Source organism: Hippoglossus stenolepis, chromosome 9 (genome assembly GCF_022539355.2).
Source record: "Hippoglossus stenolepis isolate QCI-W04-F060 chromosome 9, HSTE1.2, whole genome shotgun sequence".
NCBI lineage: Eukaryota > Metazoa > Chordata > Actinopteri > Pleuronectiformes > Pleuronectidae > Hippoglossus > Hippoglossus stenolepis.
In genome coordinates this window covers 10,461,902-10,489,272 of record NC_061491.1, presented here as the reverse complement: position 1 = coordinate 10,489,272, position 27,371 = coordinate 10,461,902, and the positions used below count along the sequence as shown (strand labels likewise).

The 27,371-nt window shown below is 44.7% G+C and overlaps 1 protein-coding gene across 3 annotated transcripts in view; it reads right to left on the bottom strand.

The window, feature by feature from the left end:
* LOC118114802 (tetratricopeptide repeat protein 28) overlaps positions 1–27,371 on the bottom strand; it is a 183,092-nt gene that overhangs the window by 108,899 nt on the left and 46,822 nt on the right. Inside the window, exon 1 of one of the 3 annotated variants that reach the window (XM_035165489.2) lies at positions 12,732–13,595. The exons of the other annotated variants lie outside the window; for them this stretch is intronic. Coding sequence (XP_035021380.1) covers positions 12,732–12,758 — 27 coding nt within the window. The 5' untranslated portion in view covers positions 12,759–13,595. Of the gene's footprint in view, positions 1–12,731; positions 13,596–27,371 lie in introns of those variants that run through there. 3 annotated transcript variants of the gene reach the window in all.

Below are 27,371 nucleotides of genomic sequence, written 5' to 3'. Positions count from 1 at the left end.
TCCCAACACTCTGCTCTGCCTCTCCCAGAAGAGCCTTTTGATTGGTGTCCATTTGAAAAGCGGGGCTTTGGGTTTGACGGGAGGGGTGCGGAGGGGTGCGGAGGGGTGCGGAGGGTGAGGAGGGTAGCGGGGAGATCAGAGCAGCGTCAGCGCAGCCTGAGAAAGGAGCTTTTTGGAGCAAGACTCCTGACTGCAGTCGGTTATAATGGTTTTCAATTAACCAAGGGAAAAGACTGAGAACTAATCTGGGTTAGCGCAGGAAAAGCAGTCATGCAATATTCATGTACACAAACTAATGCAAGCCCAGATTAGCCTACATTTTTACACGGGGTCGTTATTGTGTCGTCCACACCTTTAAGGAGTCTGCTGCCAAGGGGAAAGAAAGAAACTGAAACAGAGAAAGGTGAGGATGGTACATTGGGAAACGGAATGAGAAAGAGAAGCGATAATGGAGGGTGGGAAAGAGATCAAGAGGAAGAGAAATCAGGGGGAAAATGAGAGGTCAAAGGGACACCTGGAAGACCTTGAGCGAGAAAAGGAAATGGGATCATGAGATAAAGAGGTGAAGAAAAGCAAGAGGAGGTACGAATCCTCAAAAGAGATTAAGGATCATCTGCATTTTGCCTTTTCGTCTGCCTGCGCTGTAATCATCATCTGTCAGAGCAAAAACGGGCCCCCCCCCACTCAAAATGACACCAATCTGAATGAGTGATCTTGACAAATTGGGCTCCCAGAGAAAAAGAGGGTGCTTTTTGGGCTGAGGAGAGGGGCTGCAGTCAGTGGGGAGTCTACGGCAGGACCGAGATATATCTGTAATTGCCTGCTACACTCTCCCACCCCTAATCTTCTACCAAGGAAAAGTGGGAACTGGAGAAAATGGGACGGCAAGCACAAAAAGGAATGCCTCAATGGCAAAAAACAGTCTGCGGCCATGAGTCTCAATAATGTCTCAAATGTTATGTACATGCATCAGAACAATATGGGAAATTCACTCATAATCCTCAGTAGGTCACAAAAGACTTAGACGACTTCAAAGCTGGATTAATGTGTGACTGGACATACCAATTCCACACTGAGTAACTTCTTACCAAGCATTAACATTGTATGTCAAACAAGAAGCTAATCATGGGTTTAGTTTGAAAATATCCTTTGACCTTTTGTAGAGGTCTCAGAATTAATTTTATGCTCCACAGATATCTAATTTTATGCTTTTACGGACTTACACATTTTCAGAATAATGGAAATGTCCTGATATTTCTCTTCACTTAGGGAACCGCTGAGGCTGGCGTGCTGCAAAATGTTCTGTGCTAACTGTCTGCTCCTGTTTCATTTCATGACCAGTATATAAGATGATTGTGTGCACGTGCTGCCAGCTCTACAATGAAATGCAAAACAGGTTAAAAACTAGATTCCTGGCTGATTTGAGAGAAAACCCTCCCTCGTTTGTTTCAAGGACCCACGGAGACTAATGAATTCTGAGGCTAGCCGGTTCTCCCCCCCACTCATCTCTACCTGCCTCAACTTTTGGAAATGAAATGTGAGAAATGGGCCAATTTACAGCTGAGGGCTGTTTCTTCCTGAGAGACACTGAAGTAAAGATGGAGTACAGAGGATATGCAGAGGAAGATGGGGAGAAATGGGGGGTTGAATTTAGACAGAGAGAAAAAAGGGAGGAAAAGATGCGAGACAGGAAAGCAAGACGTTGGCAACTCGGCACTAATATGAGTGTCATCTCCGAGGGTAGAGAGAAGTGCTTGAATTGCATTTTTGGCCTTTAACTAACTTCTCTCATACAAAGAGAGTGGAGTTGAAGAGCGTCTCTTGATCTTTCCAATCAGCTAGCATGACAAGAGCTGCTCAGATATTCAACAAGCAGAAACAAAAGAGGATGTCAGCATGAAGAAGTTCACTACACACGGAGAAGTTTGAAAGCAAAATATAAAGAAGTTGGAGAAGAGGCAGGCAGGGGAAGGACGACGCAAACGAATATGACAGGTCCTCCGCCATCTGCTCATAATTATGTCTGGAGTCCACGCTGCAGCTGAAAAACTCTGTAGCCCAACATTTCCTGGGGTTGTGCCATAGCTCGGTTACAATATCTAATCACAATGCTTTCATCATTTCCCTTTATAGCGAACAGCATGATGCAATTCGGGCTGAACTAGTCACGTGTGTGTGAATTCTTGCCTACAGACAACATGCGGAGGTGTTAGCAATCTGAAGGCACGTACAGAAAGCAGGTCATTGTTTCTTCCACACATCACTGTATTTTATTATAAACACATAATGATGAGATACCTAGTGTATATATGGTGGCCCAGGGAGCTCAATTAAAATAGAGACAACACATGCAAATGAACATGCGTGGCAAAAAGAAAACTTACTGCAAATACACACAGCTAAAAAAATACGCACAACACAACCAAATGCTCACAACCAAAACTACTCACAACACTACCCAAATACTCACAACACAACTAAATACTCACAACACTACACAAGCCCACAGTACGCCTAAATACAACACAACCAAATACTCACAACACAACCAAATACTGACTAAAAAGTGACAAACAAGACTTTAGCCTGCCAATTCAAGTAATCTGACGAAATGCACTTAATTAATTCCAGGCAAACTTTTTGTTAGCTAACTATGTAACATGCTAGCTTCATCTCTCTCATATCAACATGTAGTGTCTTTACTGTGCTGTTGTTGCACGTGTTGTATCTATTTGCGTGTGTTTTCTTAAGTTGCAAACATTGGACACATAGAGGCAGCTTCATTGCGTTTGATGGAACACCATAGAGGCAGCAGAACGACAGAGACAAAGCTTTCTGATCACATCTGTTAACTCCTCAGTGGAGAATGAGACCAGGAGGTAGAGGAGTGGGTGGATGAGTGGGCAGCTGGGAGGAGTAAAGTCACACCCACCCCCACCCCACCCCAATGGGACCAGTTACATTCTCATTTGATAGGAACTGGAAAATCACCATCTGTAATAAGATTACACATAGATGAAACGAGGGAAAAAAAAATCTTTAGTTAATTAACTGAAACCATATTCTGATCAGGTTTCGTAACTCCCCCTCCTCTCAACAACCTCCGATTTGAATCCTCTCACGAATCCCCCCCGGGACTCACCATCACACAAGCCAAGAGGAGACGGGCACTCAAACAAGATCATTTGACGTTCATTTCCCAAACAGGAAAGCACTTAAAGACGCACTCTGATTGAGACAACTAGGCATGTGCATCAATACCTAATGAGAAAAGAGAAACGGAAGCCACTGGATGCAAGGTAGAAAACATCTTTCTTGTGTTGTGTTGTTTTGTGTGCGTTTCCTGAGACGAGAGCTTCCTGCGCCAGGGCAACAGTTTCCGTCATCGCAGGAAACGAGGACAAGGAATTAAATGCGTCTTTCTTTTGTGGGAACTGGGACGAGGAGCTGTGATAGCAGTCAAAGAGGTGTCTCAGAAAGAGATCCGCCTGCCGCATTCACATTATCTGTCAACCTGCCAGTCCATCTGTCTGTTTGCCACGCGGTGCAAAGAGGACTGACAAACTCCATTTACAAAAGAAACATGTATCACAATAAAGCTGCAATATTGCTGTTGTTCAACCTTTTTCATGTCAGGGTTTTATCACAATCCATCAGACGGATCAATCATGCACCAATTACATCTGTCTATCACTCTGACCAGGAAACCTCAAAGGTTGAGTCACTTAGAATTTTTAGCATGATGACAAAATGAGAGAACAAATGACATTAAAACAAGGGATCGGATGTCAAACTGTTACTTCCAGTGCAGTCCCCATGAAACAATTAATCTGCATGTGGAGCAGTGCCCAGTACGTCTGCACAGATTTATACAAAATGCCTTCAGAATGAACCAACTTGTTGTTTATCTAACAAAAAATGCATTTACGCCGAGAGATTTGGTCAATTTCTATTCATTACGGCCCTGAACCATGTAACTCACCACCTGCAGCAACAGGGACAAACCAATTTACAAACCAATTTATTGAATTAGATTTTTAACACAGTGCCAAAACGACGCACTTCAAAACACCGATTGGCAAAGAAACACGCAACATTGTCTACAGATTAGCAGCGAACAGGATTTTACCAGAACAAAATTGTTCCTATGGGACCAAGAGCACGCTTGCACACGGAGTACTGCTTTCATTTACAAAACACCTGCTCACTCCCGACTTGGACCAGAGAATACAACCAGCACAAAGCTTTTGTCCTCCTCCTCTTCCTCCTCCCCGACCAACAAACCCGGTCTGCCATTTCACTGAGAGTGGCACCGCGGCTGGCCCATCTCCCCCGAGTGTGCCCATGCATGTGTGTGTGTGCGAGGAGCCATCACAGCAGCATGCACCTGCTCTGCCTCAGGCCCTGCTCTGTTGGCTACGAGCACAATGCAGAGATGGAGGAGTGAGGAGACGGAGGGATAGAAAGCTGGGGAGAGATAGAGGTGATCGTGTGAATGTCAACATTTACTTCAAAACTACTATAGTGCATCTGAGGAGCTAATTTGGATTCATATGAGTTTCAAGCTGAGAGGTGTCGAGCTTGTGTGCACAGCAACACTATAAATAATATAACGTCCCAGTTGTGTGGAGGAAAATAAAACCCAGGGCTTCCAGGTAAGACGTTTTGTGCGCAGGTTCGGCTGTGCATCTGCTAAAGGCGAGCAGCTTAGCCTGTTTGAGGGCTGCTGCTGCTGCTGGTGGTGGTCAGAGCCTGATGGACACATGCAGTCGTGTTCACTGACAGACTCGGCCACGGATAATAATTCACACGTCCAAGTGCCAGCCAGTATGGCTATGTTACAATAATGTCCCCTGGGCACTGTTGTAAAACTGTGCACTGCCCAGCAGCAACAAACGAGAAGCATTCAGTGTCTGTAAAGTATAATATATCCATTCATTATAGCACCAAGCTCAGCAGTTTGAGTCAGCACCCCAGAACCTGAGCTGTACCTTAGCTTCACCAACACCTAATGGGGCAGCTGAACTACACTGTACTGTCAAAGGTACTACTGCAGTGTAAGATACTAGCACAGCAGTCTGAGGCTTCTCTGCAAGTGGAAAAAGACAACAATGTTCACAGTAAGATAAAGACGAGGGGGCTTATACATACTCCCAAATGCAAATTGGGGGCAATTTCACACCTGAAGCATTGCACCAACTGTTGTGTGCCAAGTTACAGTCTTTTGTTCCAATGAGTGATTACATCTTTTTTTTTTTTCTGCATCCCTCACTGGAGCAGCTGGAGCGAGTGCATATAGCATATTTTTTATTGCAGAAGACAGAGTAGCATTCATAGGACTAAACATGTTGTGTTCAGCAGGATTTCATCATGCAGAACACCCAGACAGGTGGCACAGGCCGCAAACACATTTTACATGGCTATAAAGGAGTCATTATTTAAAATAACGCAAAACGTCACCCCGTGCAAATTGTGAAGTGCCTGTCGAGCCCCTGTATCAGTGTTCAGCCTCTTACGGTGTATTTAAACAGCTAAGAAGCCGCTGATGCTTGAGATTTCACAGTGGTAACTGGAGCACTCTCCAGACTGCTGAACAATACGTGCTCTAATGTGGCCTCTGACCCCAGTCACAGGAATATACATCAAGAGAGAGGACTGGAGGAGGGGAAGGGCAGGCTGGGGGAGAGAGGGAGAAGATACAGTATTTTCACTATCTCTGATGGATGATAATATTTTACAGTTTCCATCAATCACCTCCTATCGGACACGAGGAGATCGCTCACCTGTCAAGATGAGCGTTTTCCAAGAGACTTCAAAAGGCACACAGAAAAAGGGCCTTTTAAAATGCACAGATACACACAGCATGTGGGATAAACAAGCTGACACATGCTGCAGATTCATGGGCGCACCAAAACAGACTGTTTTTCTTTCTACACAGCTCCTTTAAAGAAAAGTGGCGACGCAACACACGGGAGGCAGGCAGGTGGGATAAGCATTAAGGTTCAAGTCACATCCACAAATGTAGGCTACAGACATCGGCGGAAACAAACAAACAAACAAACAAACAAAAACACTTTTATGTTGTAGTCACAGACAAGCAGGAGAACATGCGCGACAGGGGGCAACACTGTTGGGGTGAACCCAGACAGGCCAGAGAGGAGCCACGGTGAAGGGGAGGAGACAGAGACGGCATTATGATGTAAGTATGGCTCTATTAGACTGCAATAGAACCCCTAGTTAAATATATAAAATCTATGAGGCATGACATCATTTGCGATACTGAAGCATGGGGGGGTGGACCACGGAGGTTTGTTCTGGGGTCCTCATTACTGAATCTCTCTCAGCATGCCTGTCAGTCACCACCTGTCTGTGTGCCTTGTTAAGGTAGCTGGAATCATGAATCTCCCTTAGGAGACCAGCCCACGGAGGATATGGAAGTGCTCCTGGCCCACATATCTTAGCAACTATAAACATATGCCTGACATAAGTGTCTCGGTATAAGCCTCATATAAATAACTCCAAACTTACGAGAGGGAACCGGCGGCTGAACCGAGCTTTGAGAAGAGGAAAGGGAAAAGGCGCAGTGGGTCGTGCTCGGCACCATTTCTCTTTTCCTTCCCCGCAAGATTTTTACAGCTGGCAGTAAAAAAAAACATTCTCAGCAGCCCTCACCGCATTCAGCATGGCAGGAAGAGTAAGTAGAGGCCGGACCGGAGAGGTCAGAGTGGCAGTGTGAGGGGAACTAAAACAATCTGCTCTGGGCCTGGTTGTTACTGTGACCCCTGGAGGAGCAGTTTGTGTCTGCTGCACCGTTTGACTACAAAAACACTGCGCAGCACCTATTCCTTTTCAAAACCTAGATGGAAGGGCGAGGCTCAGACTAATCTTGTTTGCTTCTCTCTTGCACTGTGTGTCATTTATACAAGTGGACAGAACGCAGAAGGATACAGAGGTTAATTGACTTTTTTTCTCACTCAATAATCATCAATAACCTACTCAAGAACCAAACACTGATCACTCAGGTGCCAAACCAGACGGTCAATCTGAGGAATGGAATGTCTAGTCCTGACCACGCAAAGGCTACAGCTAAGCCACGGACACACTCCTGGAAAATTGAGCCTTCAAAGAAGAGCTTATAAATCCCGTCTCTGACAAAAGAAGAGAGGGAATTAGTGGGATCTAGGGGCGTCAGTATGAGGCAGGCTGGTATTAGCCGTGCTCTTTACACGTCTCCGACCAGGCTGGATCACGGGCCGTCTTTAGAACACACTAGCAGCGAATGTCTGTCACAACATACAATGCTGCATTGGACTGAGGACAGCTGCAGGGCCTGAGGACTGAGCTGATACTATGCCCGGCCCACTGGAACCAGTCCAGTGCAGAGTTATAAAGGAATGTAGGAACAGCGGTTTTGGCAGCTGCACTCTGATAAATGTTGTGGAACAGAGAAAAGTATGCATGTTTTTCAGGCCATATGCTGAGGAGATGTGTCTCTAATGCCATTGACAGCCCCTATTCAAAACAGCCAGATTATGTCTGAAACACTGTCTCTCCTCAGTATACAGTATGCGAGACTGAGTACATAATACAGAAGCTTAAGTGGTGAAAAGAATGAAAGGAATAGGGCTCAAGTCCTGCACAGGACTGTTCCACCTCATGGAACAAGTAAATGTGTTCCTATTGATGTGGTCCATCAAGTCAGGTCTGTTTTATTCCCCGTGGAGGCACCGAGAGCCCAGAGAGCAGCTGACCACACCCCTGGAACAATGACCTCAATAAAATCCAACATGCCTCCATTTGCTCCAACAGAAGCACTGGGGGGTAGAGGAAAAGCCACAGCATATCAGAAATGAGCACTCTGAGGCTCGGAGGAAAACATTGCAAATGGACCGCTCTACAAATAAATCAATCTTTGCATTTGCCACTTGCTATCCCAAAATCCATCCGAACGCTCACAGTGCAATGAGCAGGTCCCAGCGATGAGGATTAATGAGAGCAGGATGGCCCAGTCACCATCGTTTCCATTGTTTCTCCTGTTGTATTTTGACAGTGGACTCCCAGGAGAGCCTCACCGGGCATATGCCTGCAGTTTGTGCACACTGCAGACCACTGCATCACAATAAGAGCGAGCGGAGCCCTGCGTTCCAGGAAGCTCTTCCTTCTCTCCTCCATCTCTGTCCAGCTCTCCCAATGGGAAGCTGCGGACTGGGATTAGCAGAGCGAGTGCAGCCCATACATTTTAGCAGTATTGCTGAGTCGCTGTACCACCCCCCCTCCTTACCTCACCCAATCCCTTGCCCCCACAGTATCTTCCCACACCCCAGGAGGATGGGCCGGGGGGCTGGCCACGCAGTCGCATCCCGTTGCACTCGGCATGCTGGGCGGTAAACACAGCATCAGGAACAGCAGGTGCATCACACCCTATCATTAATTATCCCTGCTGCATCCCTCCAGGGCCTCTCACTCCTAAACTCCAAATTTCCTGCACCATCTTTTATCCTTTAGTCTCCAAGCCCTCGCCCCATTTTCTTTCACTTTTCAAATTCCAACCATCTCAAATTCTATCAGGGGCGCACCGCTCTACAGCAATTCCATTTCTTCTCCTCGATATCCACCCACCTTACTTTAGTCCTACAATCTAGCCCCCATTTATTTGTCCCCCTGATGTATGTCAGTCTTTGTCCAGCAATCTCGCTCACTCCCCTATCCCCAGTGACAGCCTTTCCCACTTTCTTCTTTCCTCAGATGTGAATCCTCCACTACTTCTCCTCACATTCTGACGGCTTTTCCCCCTGCTGTAAATGTATTCCAAAATCTGCTGCCAGCCAGGAGACGTCACAGGGACTGACTGAGCACTGGGGGGAGAGATAGCCCATTCCCCCCCCCCACAGAAGAGCTCATAAATAATACTGAATCAAAGAGGAGAAGAAGCATGAGAAAGTCCCTGAGGTGAAAAACCGGTGAACATGGTCAGAGATGTAAGAGTGTGCGCACGCCGATAGTAAAAGTCAGAGCTCCCAGAGAGCCCGGCCTAGGAAACATGAGCGGAGTGTCCTGTCCCTCTCAGGTGAGAAGTCTTTATGTCAACTGAGTGGAACCCGTATAGAAACATCTGGCATGGCCGCAGAAAGCAAACAGTCACTTCCTTCTGGCTTGGTCACAGTGCCACGAGGCATAATGTGAGCTCTAAATGCAGAGCCTGGATTCGTAACATGAGACCACCCAACATATTAACAGGCTGCGAGCAGCTCGGCTCAAGATAACATGGGGTGATGATGACTAAAAAACACATCTGGCAGCAGAAAAAGAAGAATGGAATGTTTTTCAGCTGTTGCACAGAAAATTTGTGGACAAGGAAAAAACCACAGTCAAGAGACAAAGAAGTCACAAAGAAACTTGCCAAACCGCAGGAGTCCATAACCCACGTCGACACCACTTTGGACTTGCACCCATGTAGACACATAGACAAACATGTGAGGACACAGCAAACACCACAGGTTCCTTATCCTTTGAAGGCAAACTGGAGGCTTCTGTTCATCTCAGGACACTTTGAGGCACGCAGCCATGTCTGACCTGAGATAGCTTTCCCCCAGGACAGATACTGTCCATGTTTTCTGATGCTTACCCAGCACAACCAAAGAGGAGGGCCAGGGCTGTATGATATCTTTGTTTGCAGAGTATTGGTGCTATAGAGGTTGGTAGTTTTGTAGCACAGGCCACAAAGTTGTAGCATGTGTAAACATCTGTTACTGCAATCACAGGTAGTACAGTCCATCACCTTAAACAAGTATTTGACAAGCAAATGACTTGTTCCATTAAAGTCACAAAAATAGTGAATAAACAAAACGTAACACAGCTTTTTGTTTCAACAACTGTTGTATATATGATCCATAAACTTAATAACTGCTCCAGAAAAATATAGGGGGAGGGGGTTAGAAGATCAGAGACAGGCTTGGGACTGGTGTGTTCAAAGTGACCAATCGAAGAAGGGGAGCATCAGCCACTGAGTTTGCTTGTTTCAACCACTTGCTCCCGGAACTGCAGTTGTGCAGTTGTACGGAGCAGAAATGCAATTTTTTGGTCACACGTGCAACATATACTGTATGTCCAACACTATACAGCTCTGCCTGCAGTGGCCGCCGCTGCACACCCACCCTACTCCACTTATCATGCACAGCAACAGCCATGTTTGCATTCCTGAGCTGCACAGACACAAAACAAAAAGTGTATCTTTACTTTAAAAGGGAAGGAGAGCCCACAGCGCATTGTTGCACTTAAGCTTTTAAGCCCCCTCCAAGAAAAGCTGTCTGTGCAAAAAACATTGATTATCACTGGGCCCACAGCCTTAAGAAACCATCATCAGAAACCCAGGTCTATGGCCGCCTTTACTCATGTGCCTCCCCTTTTTTAACATTGTGTAACAGATGAGCTCAAGTGTTTAGAGCATCTCAGCCAAACTACAGGAAGTAAACGTTAATCACACAAATCACCTGAAAAAATAAAGAGATCTCTTTCTCAATCTGGTTCCAGAACAGAAAAGCTATCTGTCGGAAGAACTATGAGGATTGATCTCTCATTTATTCATCGCTATAAATTTGAAATTGTGACTCATTAGTGTAATCCATTAAAGAGAGGTGGACTGGACACCTACACAATTACACTTTTTATTGATTCCCATCAACCTACAAGTGGAGTAAAGGGCCAGATTGAAAAGCTGATAAAGAAGAAGCGGGCGCGGGGAGGTTCAAGGACCTTTCCGTGACATTATTGTGTATTTGTGTTTTCTAAAGAGAGCGCTGGAATCTAAAGAAATCCCTTTCCTTGCAACGTGGAGCACAATAGCTGTTTCTTTTTCATTTCAACGTCCTGCCCGCTGCGTCAAATATCTGAGTCAGAAGACATCCTTGCCAATGAACAAGAGTTCAGGGTACAAGAAGAATGTCAACCACACACACAAACACATGCATACACTGTGTGGGAGGCAAGTAATTCAACATACTGAACACAACCCTGCAGCTTTGTGTCTTCTCATCTAAGTGCTTATGGTCATACATATGCATCTCGCGTCCAACATCCCCAACAGGTTAATAAATTAACATCACACAACAACACAGGGTGACCATTCTTCCCCTTGAGGAGAGCCACCACCATGAGTGATGTGGTGCGCTCACCTCACTCTGATGGAAGGAGAATTTGCACATGAAGGACAGTGTTACTTTCAGCATATTTTCAGCTTGAGCACATGCACACGACTGCAGTGTGGCCGGGAATGAGTTCCTGCAGCGAGGAAAGGCTTTTAGTCCTCAAGGGGTGGGGGTCTCGTGGATGATTCTGGCAGATACACCGCACAGCTGTAGAAACCATCAGGGCACACTCACAGCTTTTATTTTTCTCTGCTGATGATTCGACATTAAAGAGCTGGGTTTTGATCACTCACTTTCATCTCATCTTTCAGGATGAGATTATCCACGTTAATGATTCCTGAGGTGGAACAAATGACATAGCGAAATTAATTTTAGGCAAAGGGAGGCAGGGGTTACTTAAACCATGCTCAGTGAAGAGGCTTTCCATGAAAAGCACTGACAGTGGTTGTGGTTACACTACCTGCGAGAGGCAAAAATATCTGGGCCACCAAAGCTTGGTGTTTTGCCACTGTTGAATGGTCTTTGGGGAAAAATAAAGTTTAGAATGATGCAGTGGAGGAAAGAAAAAGAGTTGAACATCCTTTAATTTTTCTTTCCCTGACTCCAGACTCTGGGAGTAAAAGCCCACTCCTGCACAGGCTGGCTGCTTCTTGTCAGACAAGTGCCACCTGCTGGTAAAAATCCCAACCATAAGCATTTCAGTGCTACCAATTTTTTATAGACCCCAGATGAATCTCAGATATTTTCCATGTTGTAATTCTCCGAGGCCATGAAAACGGAGCACTAACAGAAACCAATAAGAGTTGAATTTAGGATAGAAAATGTGCGTCTAATCATGGAAACAATAAACTGCACACACATTCTATTGCTCACAGAGCTTTTCTCTGAGAGATGGAGGTATTGGAAGAGAGGTGCCACTTCATTCTGAAACTTCGTGTGTAAATCTACAAAAGCTTGTTTTTCTGTTTCGACACAGGACTCAACATTGTCTGTGTGTGTATATGTGTGTGTGTGTGTGTGTGTGTGTGTGTGTGTGTGTGTGTGTGTGTGTGTGTGTGCGTGTGTGCGTGTGCACTCCAGAGATTCACTGCAGGGAACATTAATCACTGATGTCTTGATTAGTCCAGATTAACAATGTAGGTCTGATGCTGTTCAGAGGTGCAAGACACACAATGCACCGGGGTCACAGAATAAAAAAAAAAATCAACATAGCAGCATATTTATAAAGCTTGGGTGTGTAACATTAATATGTAAATATATTATAGGTGGCCTAGAGCAATGCACAACAGCTGAGTGCTGTGTCTCTCATAAGCAAATAGATGTGAAAACGCATAAATAGGGAGAAAGGTCCAAGTGGAAAGGAAACAGGAACTTGCTTTTTGTAATTGAATCTGCTTTGGTTGCAGTTTAGTGTAGTACAGTGTCATTCTGATTATAGCAACTGCATTAACAGGCTCGATCATATGTATTAAACACACAGAGAGAGGTCAGCAATCTGTATCGGAGCCCCTTCTCTCCAACTTGGCATTTAGAGAAACGTTATTTATCGCCATGATTGGAAATACTATGTACATGAGACCGACTCACCTTCTTCCGGGGCTGCCATTTCATCATATTTGTAAACCAAAATTGAACAGCATTAAGATATTATATGAGAAGGGAGTGTAGATTCAAAGAAATCCAGAGCGCGAGTCATGCCGCCTCCCGACTTCCTTCGCTCTTGCAGCAGATTTTCTCCAAGAAGCGACGCATGGTGATGTGGTGCTGGGAGTCTCAGCTTTGCGGCAATTTAACGGGGCAGACGGCGCAGTCCACAGGAACCACACACCGGTTAAATCCACAGTTGGGCTCGGGGAATACAATCAGAGGCGCATGGTGTCGACTGACAAATGTTCAGGGTGAAGGTTCCTGTGCGTAAATCCCCCCCAGAAAAGTGCGAGTCCGGTATGAACCCACTCTTCAGTCGACGCGCAGTGATCGGCGCCTCCAGGACCAATCCAGACTGTGTGTTAGGAAAAAATATATTCTTAAACTTTTCAAGAGTCGTCCTTGTGAGAAGGCTACACCGTTAGAAAGAAGCCGAGGCAGAGAAACAGTGTCCAATCTGTTCTCTTTGGTTCAGAGGAGACGCTTGAAGACTGTGCCGAAACGAGGAAATATTCATCACAGTGGTCTGAAACGTTGCCGAACGCACTTTTCTAAGCGTTGCTGGAAAAACAGAGTCAAACACAGCCCGACGGAGACATGTAGGGAGATTACTTCCAGGGACAGGAGAGGAGGAGAGCAGGAGGAGAGGAGGAGGGGGTCCAAGCACCAAAAAAATCCCTGGAATTCCTGCGAGGAGCTGGAAGGAAATCCTGAATCCTGCAACAGCGACAGACTGGACTACGGCTCCCTGATCACTTCCTTCCCTGCGCTCCTGCAGCCTCGCAGTTTTTACAGACTTGGAGCAGTCGAACTGAGCCGAGCTGAGCCGAGCGGGCAGGAGGCAGCAGGGTCATAGCGCCGCCGCTCACACATCTGCTGAAGAGAAGTGCGCCTCAAGTTTACGCACAGAGCTGTCGTCCAGACGGAAGCAGGGCTGAGGTGTGACGTGTTGCTCAAGGACACTTTTCCAGATACTGAGCCTCTGTACAGGCTCTGTAGCCACATGTCCCCATGTCGGTCCTACACTGAACATGTGAGAGACATGTTTCATTCGGATTTGCAGCTGGAACGTGTTCACATCTGGATCAAAACTAGATTTGGTTACAAAGTGAGCGCTGCGAGGAAACTTTACACATAATTGTAGTTTAAATAGCATTTCGATGACAAAACTACAAGTGTAGTGGGTCTTCTAATAAATCTGCTTCAAATATAATCAACCATAATTCCCCCCCCCCAGTACGGGTCAGGAAAGAAGACATTGTGGGGTTAATCTGTATCACCTGACGTGTTTTTAGAACCCTACGCTAACCACCAGGGAGGTTATGATTTTTTAACCCAGTCCATTTGTTGTTGTTTGTTGTTTTGATTGTTTGTCAGCAGGATTAAACAAAAACAACTGAAAAGATTTCCATAAAACCTGGGGGAAAGGTGAGATATGGGCCAAGAAAGAACCAATTCAATTTAGGCATGGATCCGGGGAAAGGGGGATCAAGGATTTTTTTCTCACTATCTTTAACATTGTTTCAAAGAGAATAATTCATGGATCTTGATGGAAAAAAAATCAGACACATTTGGGTGACTCATATCCATGAGTGTGTGTAATTTGGTGCAGCTTGATTGAATCTAAGGGGAATGTTTGGCCTTGGTGGAGGTACAGTTTGTGCTCTAAGTTTCATTCTAGTTCAACATCTAATGCCCATATTTATTTAATCTGGTCCATCATCTCTCACACCATTACAAATTCATTTGACACCCCTGTAAGAAACGCTTTGCTAAAATTCTAACATACTTTTTTCCCTAAGATCAAGTGCAGGATTCTTACAGATCTTCACTTCAGTGCATAACATTGCAAACTTGACTGACAATAAGGTCAGGAGGTCCATCTGCTCAACAGCTCTATGTAAACCATGCAACAATCTCACCACAGTGGGAGATTCAAATAACCTCATGCAGCAGTGCTCAATAGAGGCTGTTGTCCATGATTGTCATTTTTGTGGTTATAATTTGGATTCCTCCATAAAACAGACAAAGGACTGAGAGCCCGAGACAACTAAAACCCTGTTTATGCACGTCCCCTCATTCCACCCAGCTGAGAGCAGCTGTGACACGGAGTTTACTGCAATAATTCACCACACACAGCCACAGATACATAACCTTGTTTTTTGGGGGGTTGGCTGAAATGAGAAAATATCTGCAGCGTTTCCATTGTTAAAAACTGACTTTTCATCATTAATTGTGGAAGCGGGCGGAATCAAATTCAAAACAGAGGGCATGGTTACTCTGGTGAGAACCCACTCACCACAGTCACTGCCACAGTGACAGAATGAAAACAGTTTCAAAACAGAGCTATCAGCAGTTAAAACAGATCGACTGGTGCCGAGCCCGGCCGCTGCGGCACTAAACCATGAGTATTTAACCGTGACAGCATTAATACAGTAACTGCATTACTGTGGATTCACCGGGAATTATCCCAAAGTAAAAGAAAGGTGAATTAAAGGTGCAGTCGATATCGAGTGAGGTGAAATCAGTTTATACAATAGGCCTGTGATTTAAATTGGTTTAGGTAATGGACTCTATGGAGCTGCGAGTCGGTCAATAAACTGGCGTGTCTTCAGGGTCAGCAGGGCCGCAGTGCACCTACGGGTCACTCAGATAACAAAAGACAAGAAGGAGGAGGGTGACAGGCTGACATATGGCCTCATGGACAAACTCCTGCTGTGCACAGGGACTCCATGAGACACCCACTAATCCGCATGGATGAGCAGGAACAAAAATGTTTGACACTACCTCCAGAACCACAGCTGGCACCCAAGATGGATGACACACCGTGGTCAAGCGCCGCGATCAAAGGATGCGTTTGTAGTCAATCAGGAAGCGGTTATTGTTTCACTTGTGTTACACTATCTAGGTTTTGTTTCACTTGATAGCCGATGACACTTCATCACGTCTTTTTTCTCCCCTATGGCCGGCTGATTCCTGTTACACTATAGACACACACGGCACTAGAAGATACAATTTACATTTATGTTCTCTTTCAAGCACACGCTCGCACTCAAGACACTTTAGTGGCAGCATCTAAAACAGGTTTACACAAGAGACGGCTTCATAAAAGGCCCGTGTGATGATCAATCAAAGGCCACTTCAGTGCGCTGTTCAGCGACAGTCTGTTCGTAGTGAAGCCTGTCATCTGGCATCTCCATACAGAAGCAGGGCTCCCTGTGCGTGCCTCTGCTTTCCCAATCAGAGCTGCACAGGAAATCGGACTCCGGCCTTCAGAGGGAAACAAAAACCCCCCTATTTCATTTTCCACAACTTGGAGCTGTTTGAAAAGTTTGTGCTTCTTTCTCTGGTTCTTGCCAATCATGCCCTAAAAAAATGTCTCCACCGTGTGTTCTGATCGGGGAGGAGGAGCCGGTTCCGTAAAGATACGTTACAAGGGACTAAGGGGTCAGGTTTGATTTAGAGTCATGTAAGTCAGACAGCTCCACAATAAATAACCACCGACTCTAGTTACGCAACAAGAAACGTCCCATCACCCCTCCTGCCAGCTATCAGAGCTGTGTTTTCAATGTCCTTCAGTGTCATTGAATGCTTTTTTTACGACTGACAAAAAGACGAAAGCACGGCTGATTTTGTGGCGTGCTATAAATACTGTAGACCAGGCAACGACCAGGGAAATTGTTTTTAGAGGTACCAGTAATGCTTCAGGAATGCTACCGCCATTGCTTCAATGAATCACAAAAAAATTTCAGTTAAAGATGTCCTTGTAACCGTTAAATTTTCTCTGCTGGAATGAACAGAGGCGAGCAGCTTAGAGTTTGTCCGCTTTAATTCTCCGACACGTGGCAAATCAGTTTCACATAAAGGTAGCCGAGAATGTGTTTGAACTGAAATTTAACTTCATGAAATCATCCCCTCTGATGCGGGCCAATACAGTTCTCTGCACAGATGCTCATTTGCTTACACGGATCTGTCTGCTCGCCTCTTTATTAGTCCATATGATGTAAAAAGTGCATCACCCACATGTCAGTAACAGAGGCTGTTCGGAAGAGAAATGAAAACTGTCAGAAAGGCTTTTAAAAACACTCAAAGAGGTGCAACCCTCCAAAAAGCTCTCCCGCCTGTCTGAGAGTAATTTAGACTCTCTTCAGTGGAGTGTCGCTGTGCGCTGTCTGTACCCCCCCGTTTGAATTAGCAGCAGCCTTCTAATTACAAGGGCTTCAGTTTCAAGGCTAGAAATTCACAGAGTACAGAGATACAGCATGTACCCAAATGTAATATATGTGCAGAGCCAAATGCAAGAACCTATGAGAATACACCATAGACTGTATACAAGGATGCACGACATGACTGCTCAAAAAGCATCTACATCGCCCCCCTTTAATATAGCTGGGCGGGGGGTGCCTCGCTCACCTCGCCACTTGCCTGGTCAGGTACCACACCTCATCGCTGAAGAGATGCATATTAATGAATATAATATTATACCATATATTATAACACCTATTATATACTATACTATATTATAGGGTATATTCAGCTTTATTATAGGTTGTATGCATGTATTTACGTATTTATCTTATTTTATTTTTATTATGATCATTATTATTATTTATTTATTTATATTTGTTTTGGTAACATACATAAAATACCGTCATATATTTATAACTACCAGAATACAAACACACACATGTACCATGGACTCATACACACACACACACACACACACACACACACACACACACACACACACACACACACACACACACACACACACACACACACACACACACACACACACACACACTATTTCATTTCTACTCAAGAAACTATTTTTTCACTAGATTATCATACATATCACTTTAACTGCATTATGTTATGTCTGTCTTATCTTTATGTACATGTATCTGTGTTTCTTGTCTATCTTGTATGTCACTTTCTGTTATCACCATTTCACAAATATTTTAAAAGAAAAAAATATACACGTATATAGGTATATAGGTCATTAACCTCCATGTTAGTGGATGGGACATACACCAAACCGTTGCTCCTACAGATAACACAACCGGTGGGTACCTGACCCGGTGCAGTACTCTGGCACAAACTCTATTTTGGCTTCACTTCTGCAAAGTGGGAGGAGGCAGAGGCGTGTTGTCCATCTTTGCGTACAGTCTTTTTTTAAAGGCCTCAGTTGCATATGCCCCTGTGGACGATAGTAAACATATTAAAGATATAGACATTACAAAATCAATGGCAGTAATCCAACATTCGAACAAAGGAACAGGTCTTGAAGTCTCATTTGTTCTATTTCCAGCATGTAAATTCCCTAACATCAGATTCTAATTTACAGTGTTTGACAGAGTGCTTCCACAGTGAGACATGGCAGATGGATGAATCTGTTCTGAAATGCTTAACAACATTACAGTCATAAAAGTGTTAAACAGCACTGACATCCACCCTCTCCGTTGTCCCGTACATCACTGAAAACAAATAACCCTCATCAGAATTCATTCAGTCACCTCTTTTACACCGCTCTATTCTTGGATGATGTTGTGTCAGAATTTAGCCTGCTGTGGACTATGTGCACGGGGGGTGTGGGTGTGTGTGTGTGCGTGCGTGTGCATGGGCGTGTGTGTCTTAGTTGGAGCTTGGTGTTGATTAAGTGTCTGGAGCCTGAGGGGGGATAATGAGAGCCTCTAATTAATGAGCCTGTGCATATCTCGGAGTCACAGGGCCCTATCTGCAGAGAACAACTCTACACACTTACACACACACGCACGCACACACATACACGTACACACCTCAGTGCACTGTGGGGATCTATCCGTACACTGCAAAGCATTTTCTCAAGGGAAGCCCAGCTGGGAGTGTGTCACTCCGGCTGCTGTCCTGATAAGTGTCCTCTAATCGGGATGGATGGGGGTTAGGGGGCCCTACTGTGAAAAGGTCACACGCACTGACCACCCAACGTGCCCCGAGCAAAGGCTGATGTTACGGGCCTGAAAGCCATTCCAAATCTTGTTTGTTTGCCGGGTCCAGTCCGCGGGGAGCAGAGCGGTTCATCTCGAGAGCAGGCTCCTGGCAGGAGGAAGAGCGACTCAAAACACTCACTGACACCAGGGTGAATCAGTCGGGATGGTGTTCAGCTGGAGGCATCACTACTCACTGTGCAGTTTAATAAACAGTTCAAACACTGTGCTGATTTGGTCCAGAATAACAAAAGGTCTCTTTTTTCAGTTCAGCCTCTGGTGGTCAGGTGGTTGTACTTTCAGCAGCAGGCAGAACACTGACACTGCCTAGAAGCACATGGAGGAACTGTCAAATAGCAAATATGACTGGCAGTTTTTCTGAGGGGGAAGTTGCTGCACTTGCAGTTTCCACTCTGGAACAGGAGTCTCTCAGCAAAGGAAGTAAATGTCTGCAGAGGATGTAGTTCAGTGCGGACGGATGAGTCGACATAATGTTCCACTTAAACACTACATATAGCTGTTCCTTACCTCCTACTGACAGTATCAGAAACTGTCTTTTAACTATGTTGTTTCTCATCCTTAACCAAGTGATTATTACTGTCACCATGACAACAGAGGTCCCCTAATAAACCAAATCAATAGCCCCCTTTGAACCAAGTCATGGTCTTTCTCCTACAGTAACCAAGATGTTTTAGGCGCTAACCCTACTGCTGTAATGGTAAGCAAATCGTTTTATTCTCAAACAGCAATGTCATTCAGACAAAAGTGGCATCAGATCAGAAAATACATCTTTTCTTGACCAACAGCATGTTCATTTGTGGTTCATCTTGGAGAACTTGAGCATATGGCTTTCTACAGGTAGTTATGACACAGGCTGCAGTACAGGAGGATTGGTGATACAAACAGGAATTTAACAAAACATCTCCATCCATCCATCCATCCATCCACTGCTTATCCATGGTCACATGGGTAGTGGGTGGGGGGCTGATGGAAGAAGCCTGGAGAAAACAGAGAAAAGCCATGCATACACAGGGAGAACATGCAAACTCTGCGCGGAAAGCTTTTGGACCTTCTTGCTGTGAGGCTACAGTGCTAACCACTGCACCACCATACCGCACAGACATGCTGTATAATTAAAACAATGATACGGAATAAATGTATCACTGTTAATCATTAAATTAATCAATCCGTTTCGGGTTTTTTTTATTTCTTTCGCTCATGGTTGAGCACAACTCCAGGAAACAAATGAAGTAAACAACGATTGCCACAACAGAAGAGGAGCTCGAGACATAAATCAATCTCTCATCTAGACCGCTTCTCCTTCTGGGTTGTGAAGGTCCCAGCAAACATTGGGCGAGAGGTGGTGTACCCCCTGGACGCAAGACATAAATGATGAAACTATCTAAAAGATTTAATTTTAGCTGATGCCTAGGTAAATATATTCACATCATTTGTATAATTATCTGCACTTATTCTTCCTCATTACTGACAAATGTACTATTGGTAATGTCTAGACAAGAAAAATAATTGACTAGTTATAATTTAATTCAGCTAGTTAAGTTTTCATTATGTCCTGATGAAGCCAAAAGTCAATCCTTATAGTTCGAAAGAAAAAGCATAAAAAACCCTATCTGTGTTTTGTTAGGTTATAATGAAAATGCTATTGAAAGCTCGTTTCTTTCAGAGTATTACAGTGTTTTAACAGTGATTCTTCACAGCGTGATTAAGAGATATGATTATGATCTTTTTATTGTCTTCAAGTCCCATCCCCTAATTCCCCCTTATTTCCTTATTATTCTCCCAATTACACCAATGAACAAGAGCTTCTTTATCCACTGGAGTCCCTCACACAATGGATTTGCGTGAAGACATCAGGCAAAGAGAGGGACCTTTGCTTTAGAGACGTGTTTAATAATTCAGTGGTCTTGGACATGGATGAAACAGGCTCCAGCATATTGTTTAAATCAGGCCGACAGTTAAATAGGCGCTGGGGTTTGACGTCTGCGGCAGGATCAATAATAACAGAGTTGCCACATTCTCCGACGCATGAGACAGAGAGAGATCCTGTGTGGTCCTCCTCGGCCGACGCACTAAACATAGAGGTGGTTCAGGACAATGAATTCAGATGTGTTTGTGTCTGTCTGCTTCCACGAACATACACGAACACACACGAACACACACAAAATCATGCGGTCAGACCCACCCATCTCAAGGCCCTCATTTAGAAAAACCCCAAAACCAAACTCATGCCTCTCTTTTTCAATTACCGTTCTTCCCGCTGTCGTCACCACACCAAATTCATCTGAATTCTCCCACAGTCTCTCTTCCCCCTTTCTCTCTCATATCAAATGTATCCATGTGTTACCATCACAAAACACACACCCACACCCATGCACACACACTGAAATCTGGTTATCATAATGAGCACTTTAAAGCATTAAGGCCACAGTTTATGACTGATGATCTCTGGAACAGGCTTCAATTAATAGCAAATAACTGCACAAATATTTAACTAGGTCTAAGATCCTCTGCAGCGCCTCGTTTGGTTTGCTGCGGTTGTTAAAATGCTGATTCATAAAAGCTATAAGTGTGGCTGAGCAGAAGCCAGACACAGTTTCCTTTTGCATTAAATAAACAGTTTTCCTTCCCTTCGATGATCATACTATAATAAATGCTCCTGGATTATTATGCCAACCACAGCTCTTCATGCCCTTAATAATCTAACCCTGTGAGAGTGCATCAAATGTGAATTAACCCTTTTGAAGTGGAGTTAGGGGCAGGGGGAGTGATGCACGGAAAGATTCAGAAATGAATCAAACCCTTCGCAAAGTATCGAAGGAGAAGAAAATGAACACAGAGTTACACAACATACTGTAGCATGAAGCCAGACGCTCCATCGGGTACCTGTAGTTTCTGGTCGCCGTTGAGAAGGGATTAGGCCAGTCCACTCCTCAAAGCACTCGGAGTTCAGATCAAAGGGGTTAAAGCAGGATTAGGATTAATCTGTCTTGGTAGAACAGGTGTTAATCCTTTAAATTAGCCATGGAGCACAAGCAGGCCTCTCTTTCATCTCAACACCTGATTTATGGGTTGGAATATAGAGAGCTACCAGGAAGTACAGCGCTGCTGTTGCCCCATTAGAATTAGTTGTCCTCCCTCACCCTGGCTGCTCAGATAACAGGCCCCTCTCTCATGTAACAGCAAGATGGCTTCATTTGCATGCAGCCAGTGTGTTTTTGAGAAGGTGGCTGAGTCAAACAGCTGTGCTCCCTGCTTCCTTTCAAACGAGGGTTACGTAAGGCGCACTTTATGATTTGTGATCCTTCATTAATGGGTAGCTTACAGGATGGCCCCGGGCAAGGTGCAGCGAACGCTTCCCAAGAAATAAGACAGCACCGTGCTATTGATACACGTCATGTAGCGGCTCAGGAGCTGATGTAGCGGAAGAAAGAAGACGCAGGAGGTTTAACTTCACTCCAAGGACAGAAACTCTCCAGTCCTTTCTGATCAAACTCTTCCAACACACGCCGCCTCTCACCCCCACCAGCCTCCTCCCCTGCTGTCAAACCTCCTCATCATCAGTTTGACTTTTCTAGTCAGATCATCTTCACCCCACCCCAGCACAGCCTCCTGTCAGCTATTAGTCTGCAAAGAAACTGTGTAAGAGCGCTGGGACCAAAACTACACTCGTGACAAACTGAGTCTCAGGCCACATTCATATTACTATTTTCTCGTAAACAATATCTGTCACCACCATCGTTTGGGCTCCATTTCAGTTTTAAATCCCGCCCATACTAACACACCTGAAAATGTATATCACGTGACCACTCACGTACACTGGTGCCGATGTCAACAGGAATTACTTAAATAATAGCGCATCTCCTACGCATGTAAACAGTCGTATCATTGTAAAAAGCAGAAATTAACTGCACAACAGCTGTTAGCAAAGACAACAGAGTCAGCAACGCTTTTAATTGATTATTCATGTTGCGTTCTACACTGGTAGACATGGCTAATGCCAGCTGTTTTCTTCTGGAAGGGGGTCATGTGATAGGAGCCTGACGAATCAGCAAAGGCTAGGTTGTGACTGAAAAGACCCAATCAGCAAGAAGCTGTAAGAGTCTACGGCATCTTCATTTCTGCCTGTCCAGACTAAAACGCTACACCAGAGTTTTCACACTAAAAACGGGGCCAGCAGCGTTTCCAAACTTCTCAGTTTTAGTGTCTTTGTCTTTGCTGAAATAGTGTAGAAACCAGACGTATCCATAGCGGGTTAGGGTTAGGGTTAGTAGTAGTTGATCTTTTTTTTAACAAAAACGTAGTAGTGTGGATGTAGCCTAAATATGCACTAAAGCTGAAGAATCCAGGACTGTCAGTCCACCTCTTCCCACAGAGCTGCTGTCTGCTGCTGCAGTCCCCAGTTTGGTCAGTGGGTTTTCCCCAGCCCAAGTCTCTGGTCCCAGCCTATAGACCCTGCCATCTGGCCGGTCTGGTAACAGCCGGCCCCTCTCCCCTGCTGTCCTGTTGAAGACAGGAAATCGACCCACGGAAGGTCAAGCCAGACTAAGATGGCCAGAAAGAGAGAAAGAGGGAGAGAGACTAGTAGATGGGCTACTGAGAAGGGATGAGGAGTGACAGATAAACTAATGGATGAGAAAGAAAGTAAGAGAGGAACTGCAAGAGACAGAAAGGACGCCGCTTCCTTTCACACTCGGTGTGACTCAGTGACTGATGAATCCTTCTGTCTTTGCCTCCATAGAGAGTGTGTGTGTGTGTGTGTGTGTGTGTGTGTGTGTGTGTGTGTGTGTGTGTGTGTGTGTGTGTGTGTGTGTGTGTGTGTGTGTGTGTGTGTGTGTGTGTGTGTGTATATGAAAGCACGTATACTGCATGTGAGCATGTGTGCACGCATGAATACAATCCCGCCTTTCTCAAACAGATCATGACAGCTCACAGCCGGAACGGAATCTTCATTTACCCACAATTCAGCAGTAATTTGCAGATTCTCAGCAGGACTTCCAGTATGGATGACCATTTGGAAGGTCATTAGAAATGTGGCACACGGGAGACGCTTCTGTTCTTCAGGCCACAATGAGAACACCAGAGTAATTAGGTTTCCATCACGATGACACTGTAAAGAATGTGAATTTGTTTAATCTTGGATCATCCTCGAAATAAGACTTAGGAAAAAAAGCGTGTGAATCACACCACCCGTTGAGTTCTTTCCATCCCAGCGTGAAACCATTCTCTTCATCTTGAATAGCAGTTCTCCTGCTCGTCCATGCATATTGGAAAGCATGAGAAATCAAGTAGAACATAAAACAGCACTGTCTTGATTTCCTCTGGTATTTAGGTGCTATGCAAATCAAAGACCTCAAAGATCTTGTAATGTAAAAGTGTATATAGCCTAGTTATTTCATTTTACCTCACAAAATGTGTAATTGTTAGATATTGATCAAGACCAAAAGGTTCAATGCTCACTGAGATTCTTAGCAGAAGTCTCTCGGGCAGCAAATCAAATGCAGCTTTGAACCGAGCTTTAAAGATTTATAAAGAAACCACAATGTCAAAGAGATATTTTGCTCCAATGAAAGTAAAATTCCTCAAAGTTCAAAAAAATATATCTTTATCTAAAGTTACAAAAGGTTTGCACTGACTTTTTCAAAGGGCCATCTACGTCACCACTCATACTAACACACAGCTCCTCCAAGGCCAAACAGTCCAACGTGTCTGTGGGAAGTCGTCAGATAATCTTCAGCAAACTGCTCCAACTCATAGATGTCAACACCACCAATGCACTTTATATATCGGCCCGATACATTATCGCCTCGTTAATGGGAATTTTATTTTATTATTTCTTGATCGGTTAATGAAATTATAGCCGATAAAACGTCCGATAAACACAGCATGTGAGGTCGTGCTCATGACGTCTTACATCCGCCCGTGTCCATAACAGCGAAATGTTCACGTCGGAACTGAAAAATAGCGTCGCCGGTGTGGAAGTTTTTCCCACTTTCTGAGAGTGACTGTAGGATTGCAATTTGCAACAAATGTGCAGAGGTTCCGAGAGGGATAAAAACATTTGCAAGTTTTAACACTACCAATCTCATAAGTCACCTTCGAGTCCGTCATCGCGACAATGATGTATGGCAAGAATACGAGGCGCTTGCAGCCAGCGTTAGAATTTTTTTTTTTTTTAAAAAGGCTAAAGCGAGTGTAAGTGCAGCAGTGCTTATCCAGCAGGCATTTGAGAACTGCAGGGAGTTTACTAGATAGAATTAATGACAGAATCGCGGAATTTATTGCTCTTGATGACCAGCTGTTTACCGTTGTAGAAGACGAAGGTTTTCGCCGGCTAATGGCACGTTTTGAGCACGGACATATGGACCTCAGACGTCTGTCAGTGAGTATGCTTAGTGTGACGGCTCAGTGGCTGGATGATGATTTTCAATATGTGCTGGAGTGTTCCGGCTCGCATAAGGCAGCCTTTCATTTCAAGAGCCTTCATTTTTTAATGAAAGATCCACTTTATATTTTGTTTCAACTACTTGTGTTTAATAATTGACATTTCTGTTCAGAGATATTGTCAGTGGGTTTCATTTATTTAGAATTTTTATTTATTATTTCCAAAATCTACTCAGTTCATCCTTGGGTCCAAGTGAATATTTGTGCCAATATCGAAGAAATTCCCTCAAGGCATCCTTGACACATCCTGTTCACTGGAATGGGACGAACGGACAGAGAACCCGAAAAAATAATGCCACCGGCATGTCTTTGGTGGTGGGAATAAAGGATTTACTGTTTTCACTCTTGTTAGTTAGCATGACATTTAAAATTGTCAAAGAAGTTCATCAACTTTTCAGCCTTTTTTTAAGCTCTGGAAAATGACCAGGAAACGGGGTCCAGCCTTTGTGCTGTTTTGCCTTTCACAGAAGAGATTCTCCTGTCAGATGCTTTCACAACAGCACAGAAATCTCCAAAGAGATTTTCTTTTTGTTATTTCTTTTTTTATTTAGCATCCATCAAAGCACCTACTCCCTCGTGGTGAAATAATGACCTGCTGTGTTTTCACATGGGCCTGTTCCGATGATATCCAGAGTTTTTACTCAGATGCCTCTGACTCAGACATCTGTGTTCTCACATGGAGCCCCGATTGATCATTTCAGGAGAATGTCCGGAGTTTAGTGCATGTCTGTGTCTTTTAGTCACTGTGAATAAAATACCAGGGATGGAAAAATGCTTCCAAATCTTAGGGTTGTGGTCAAAAAGTGACAAGCAGAGATTTCTGTGTTGCCAGTGTCTCCATTTTCTTCTCCATTGACATGTTGACCTTCACTGGTCTGACAGCAGTGATAGAATTCTTCCCTGATACACTCACCTGATATTGTCTGAGTAAATGCAGATTTAAGTGTGAAGCCAAAGCGCAGCACAGAGGAGCCAGCATCAGCAATTTTGAGCGCAGGTTAGTTTCTCTCTGACCCTCATTCTTTTCTTCACTCTCAGTCTCTCCATCTCTGTCTCGCAGTCTCCTTCCCCCCCTCCCCGAGCCGGCCAGGACTTCTCTGTCCTTCATCCTCATTCTATTTCATGCCTCGTCCTTCTCTCGCTCCGTCCTCATCCATCAACACACGCCCGCACGCTGTGCTGCATACCCCCACCCCCCGACACACACACACACACCACACCTAGTATCCAGCCTGGCCGGATACAAATACAGCCTTCACTGCTGACACACTCCTCTGTGACTCATCACTTAATCGGACTCTGTTTGGCATTCATCACATTACAACATCTCTGTCACTGTCCAGCTGAAACGCCATCAGCAAAACAGTGACTCAAATCAGACCTATTTTATTTCTTAACTCCATCATGGTGAGAACACGTGTGCTGACCCATAACTAAAGGCTGCACATTGTTATGATACATGCAGCGGAGGTTGATGTGAACAAAATCTACCATCACAGCTTTTTCCCAGCACGGCCTTCCTGATCCCTCCTCCCTCTTCTCTCTCTTCTCAATGTAATGAATCAAGCAAATGGGGGAGAAGGAGCGAGAGATTTCAGTCAGTCTCTTCTTCAAGGCAATCATTGTGTTGTCAACATGACGGACGCAGCAACCACCTGCACTCATTTGACTGGACAACTCAGTGGGAAGCCGGATGGCAATGTATTGCACTTCAGAAAAACATGAGCTGGTTTCAATTGTGTTGTTTGTTTGTTTTGCCAGATACTCACGCTCTGCACTCTACTGTATGTATGCATTATTGTTTCATGCACTGCTTTTGTCAATGTAAACCTATAATTACAGTGCATAAATACTGTGTGGGTCCGATTTTGATTCCACAGGTGCCAGAGAGCATGAATACCAGGAAAACCAGGTCTCAGTGCAACCAGAAGCCCGGTGGAGCCCATCTACTGGCCTTTCCTGTAAACAGGCCTCGCCTCAGGACTGTTTGATGTGGTTGGAGGGGAGAAAAAGAAAAAGGCCACGGGATGATGTAATTCTAGTGAAGGCTGCGTTTGAGAGTTGCAGAGTTTCCAAGCCGCGTCCCGACTGCAGCTTCCCACACCCCAGCACCTCTCAAAGGGGCTGGGCATCCCTCAACTCTCCCCCTGAG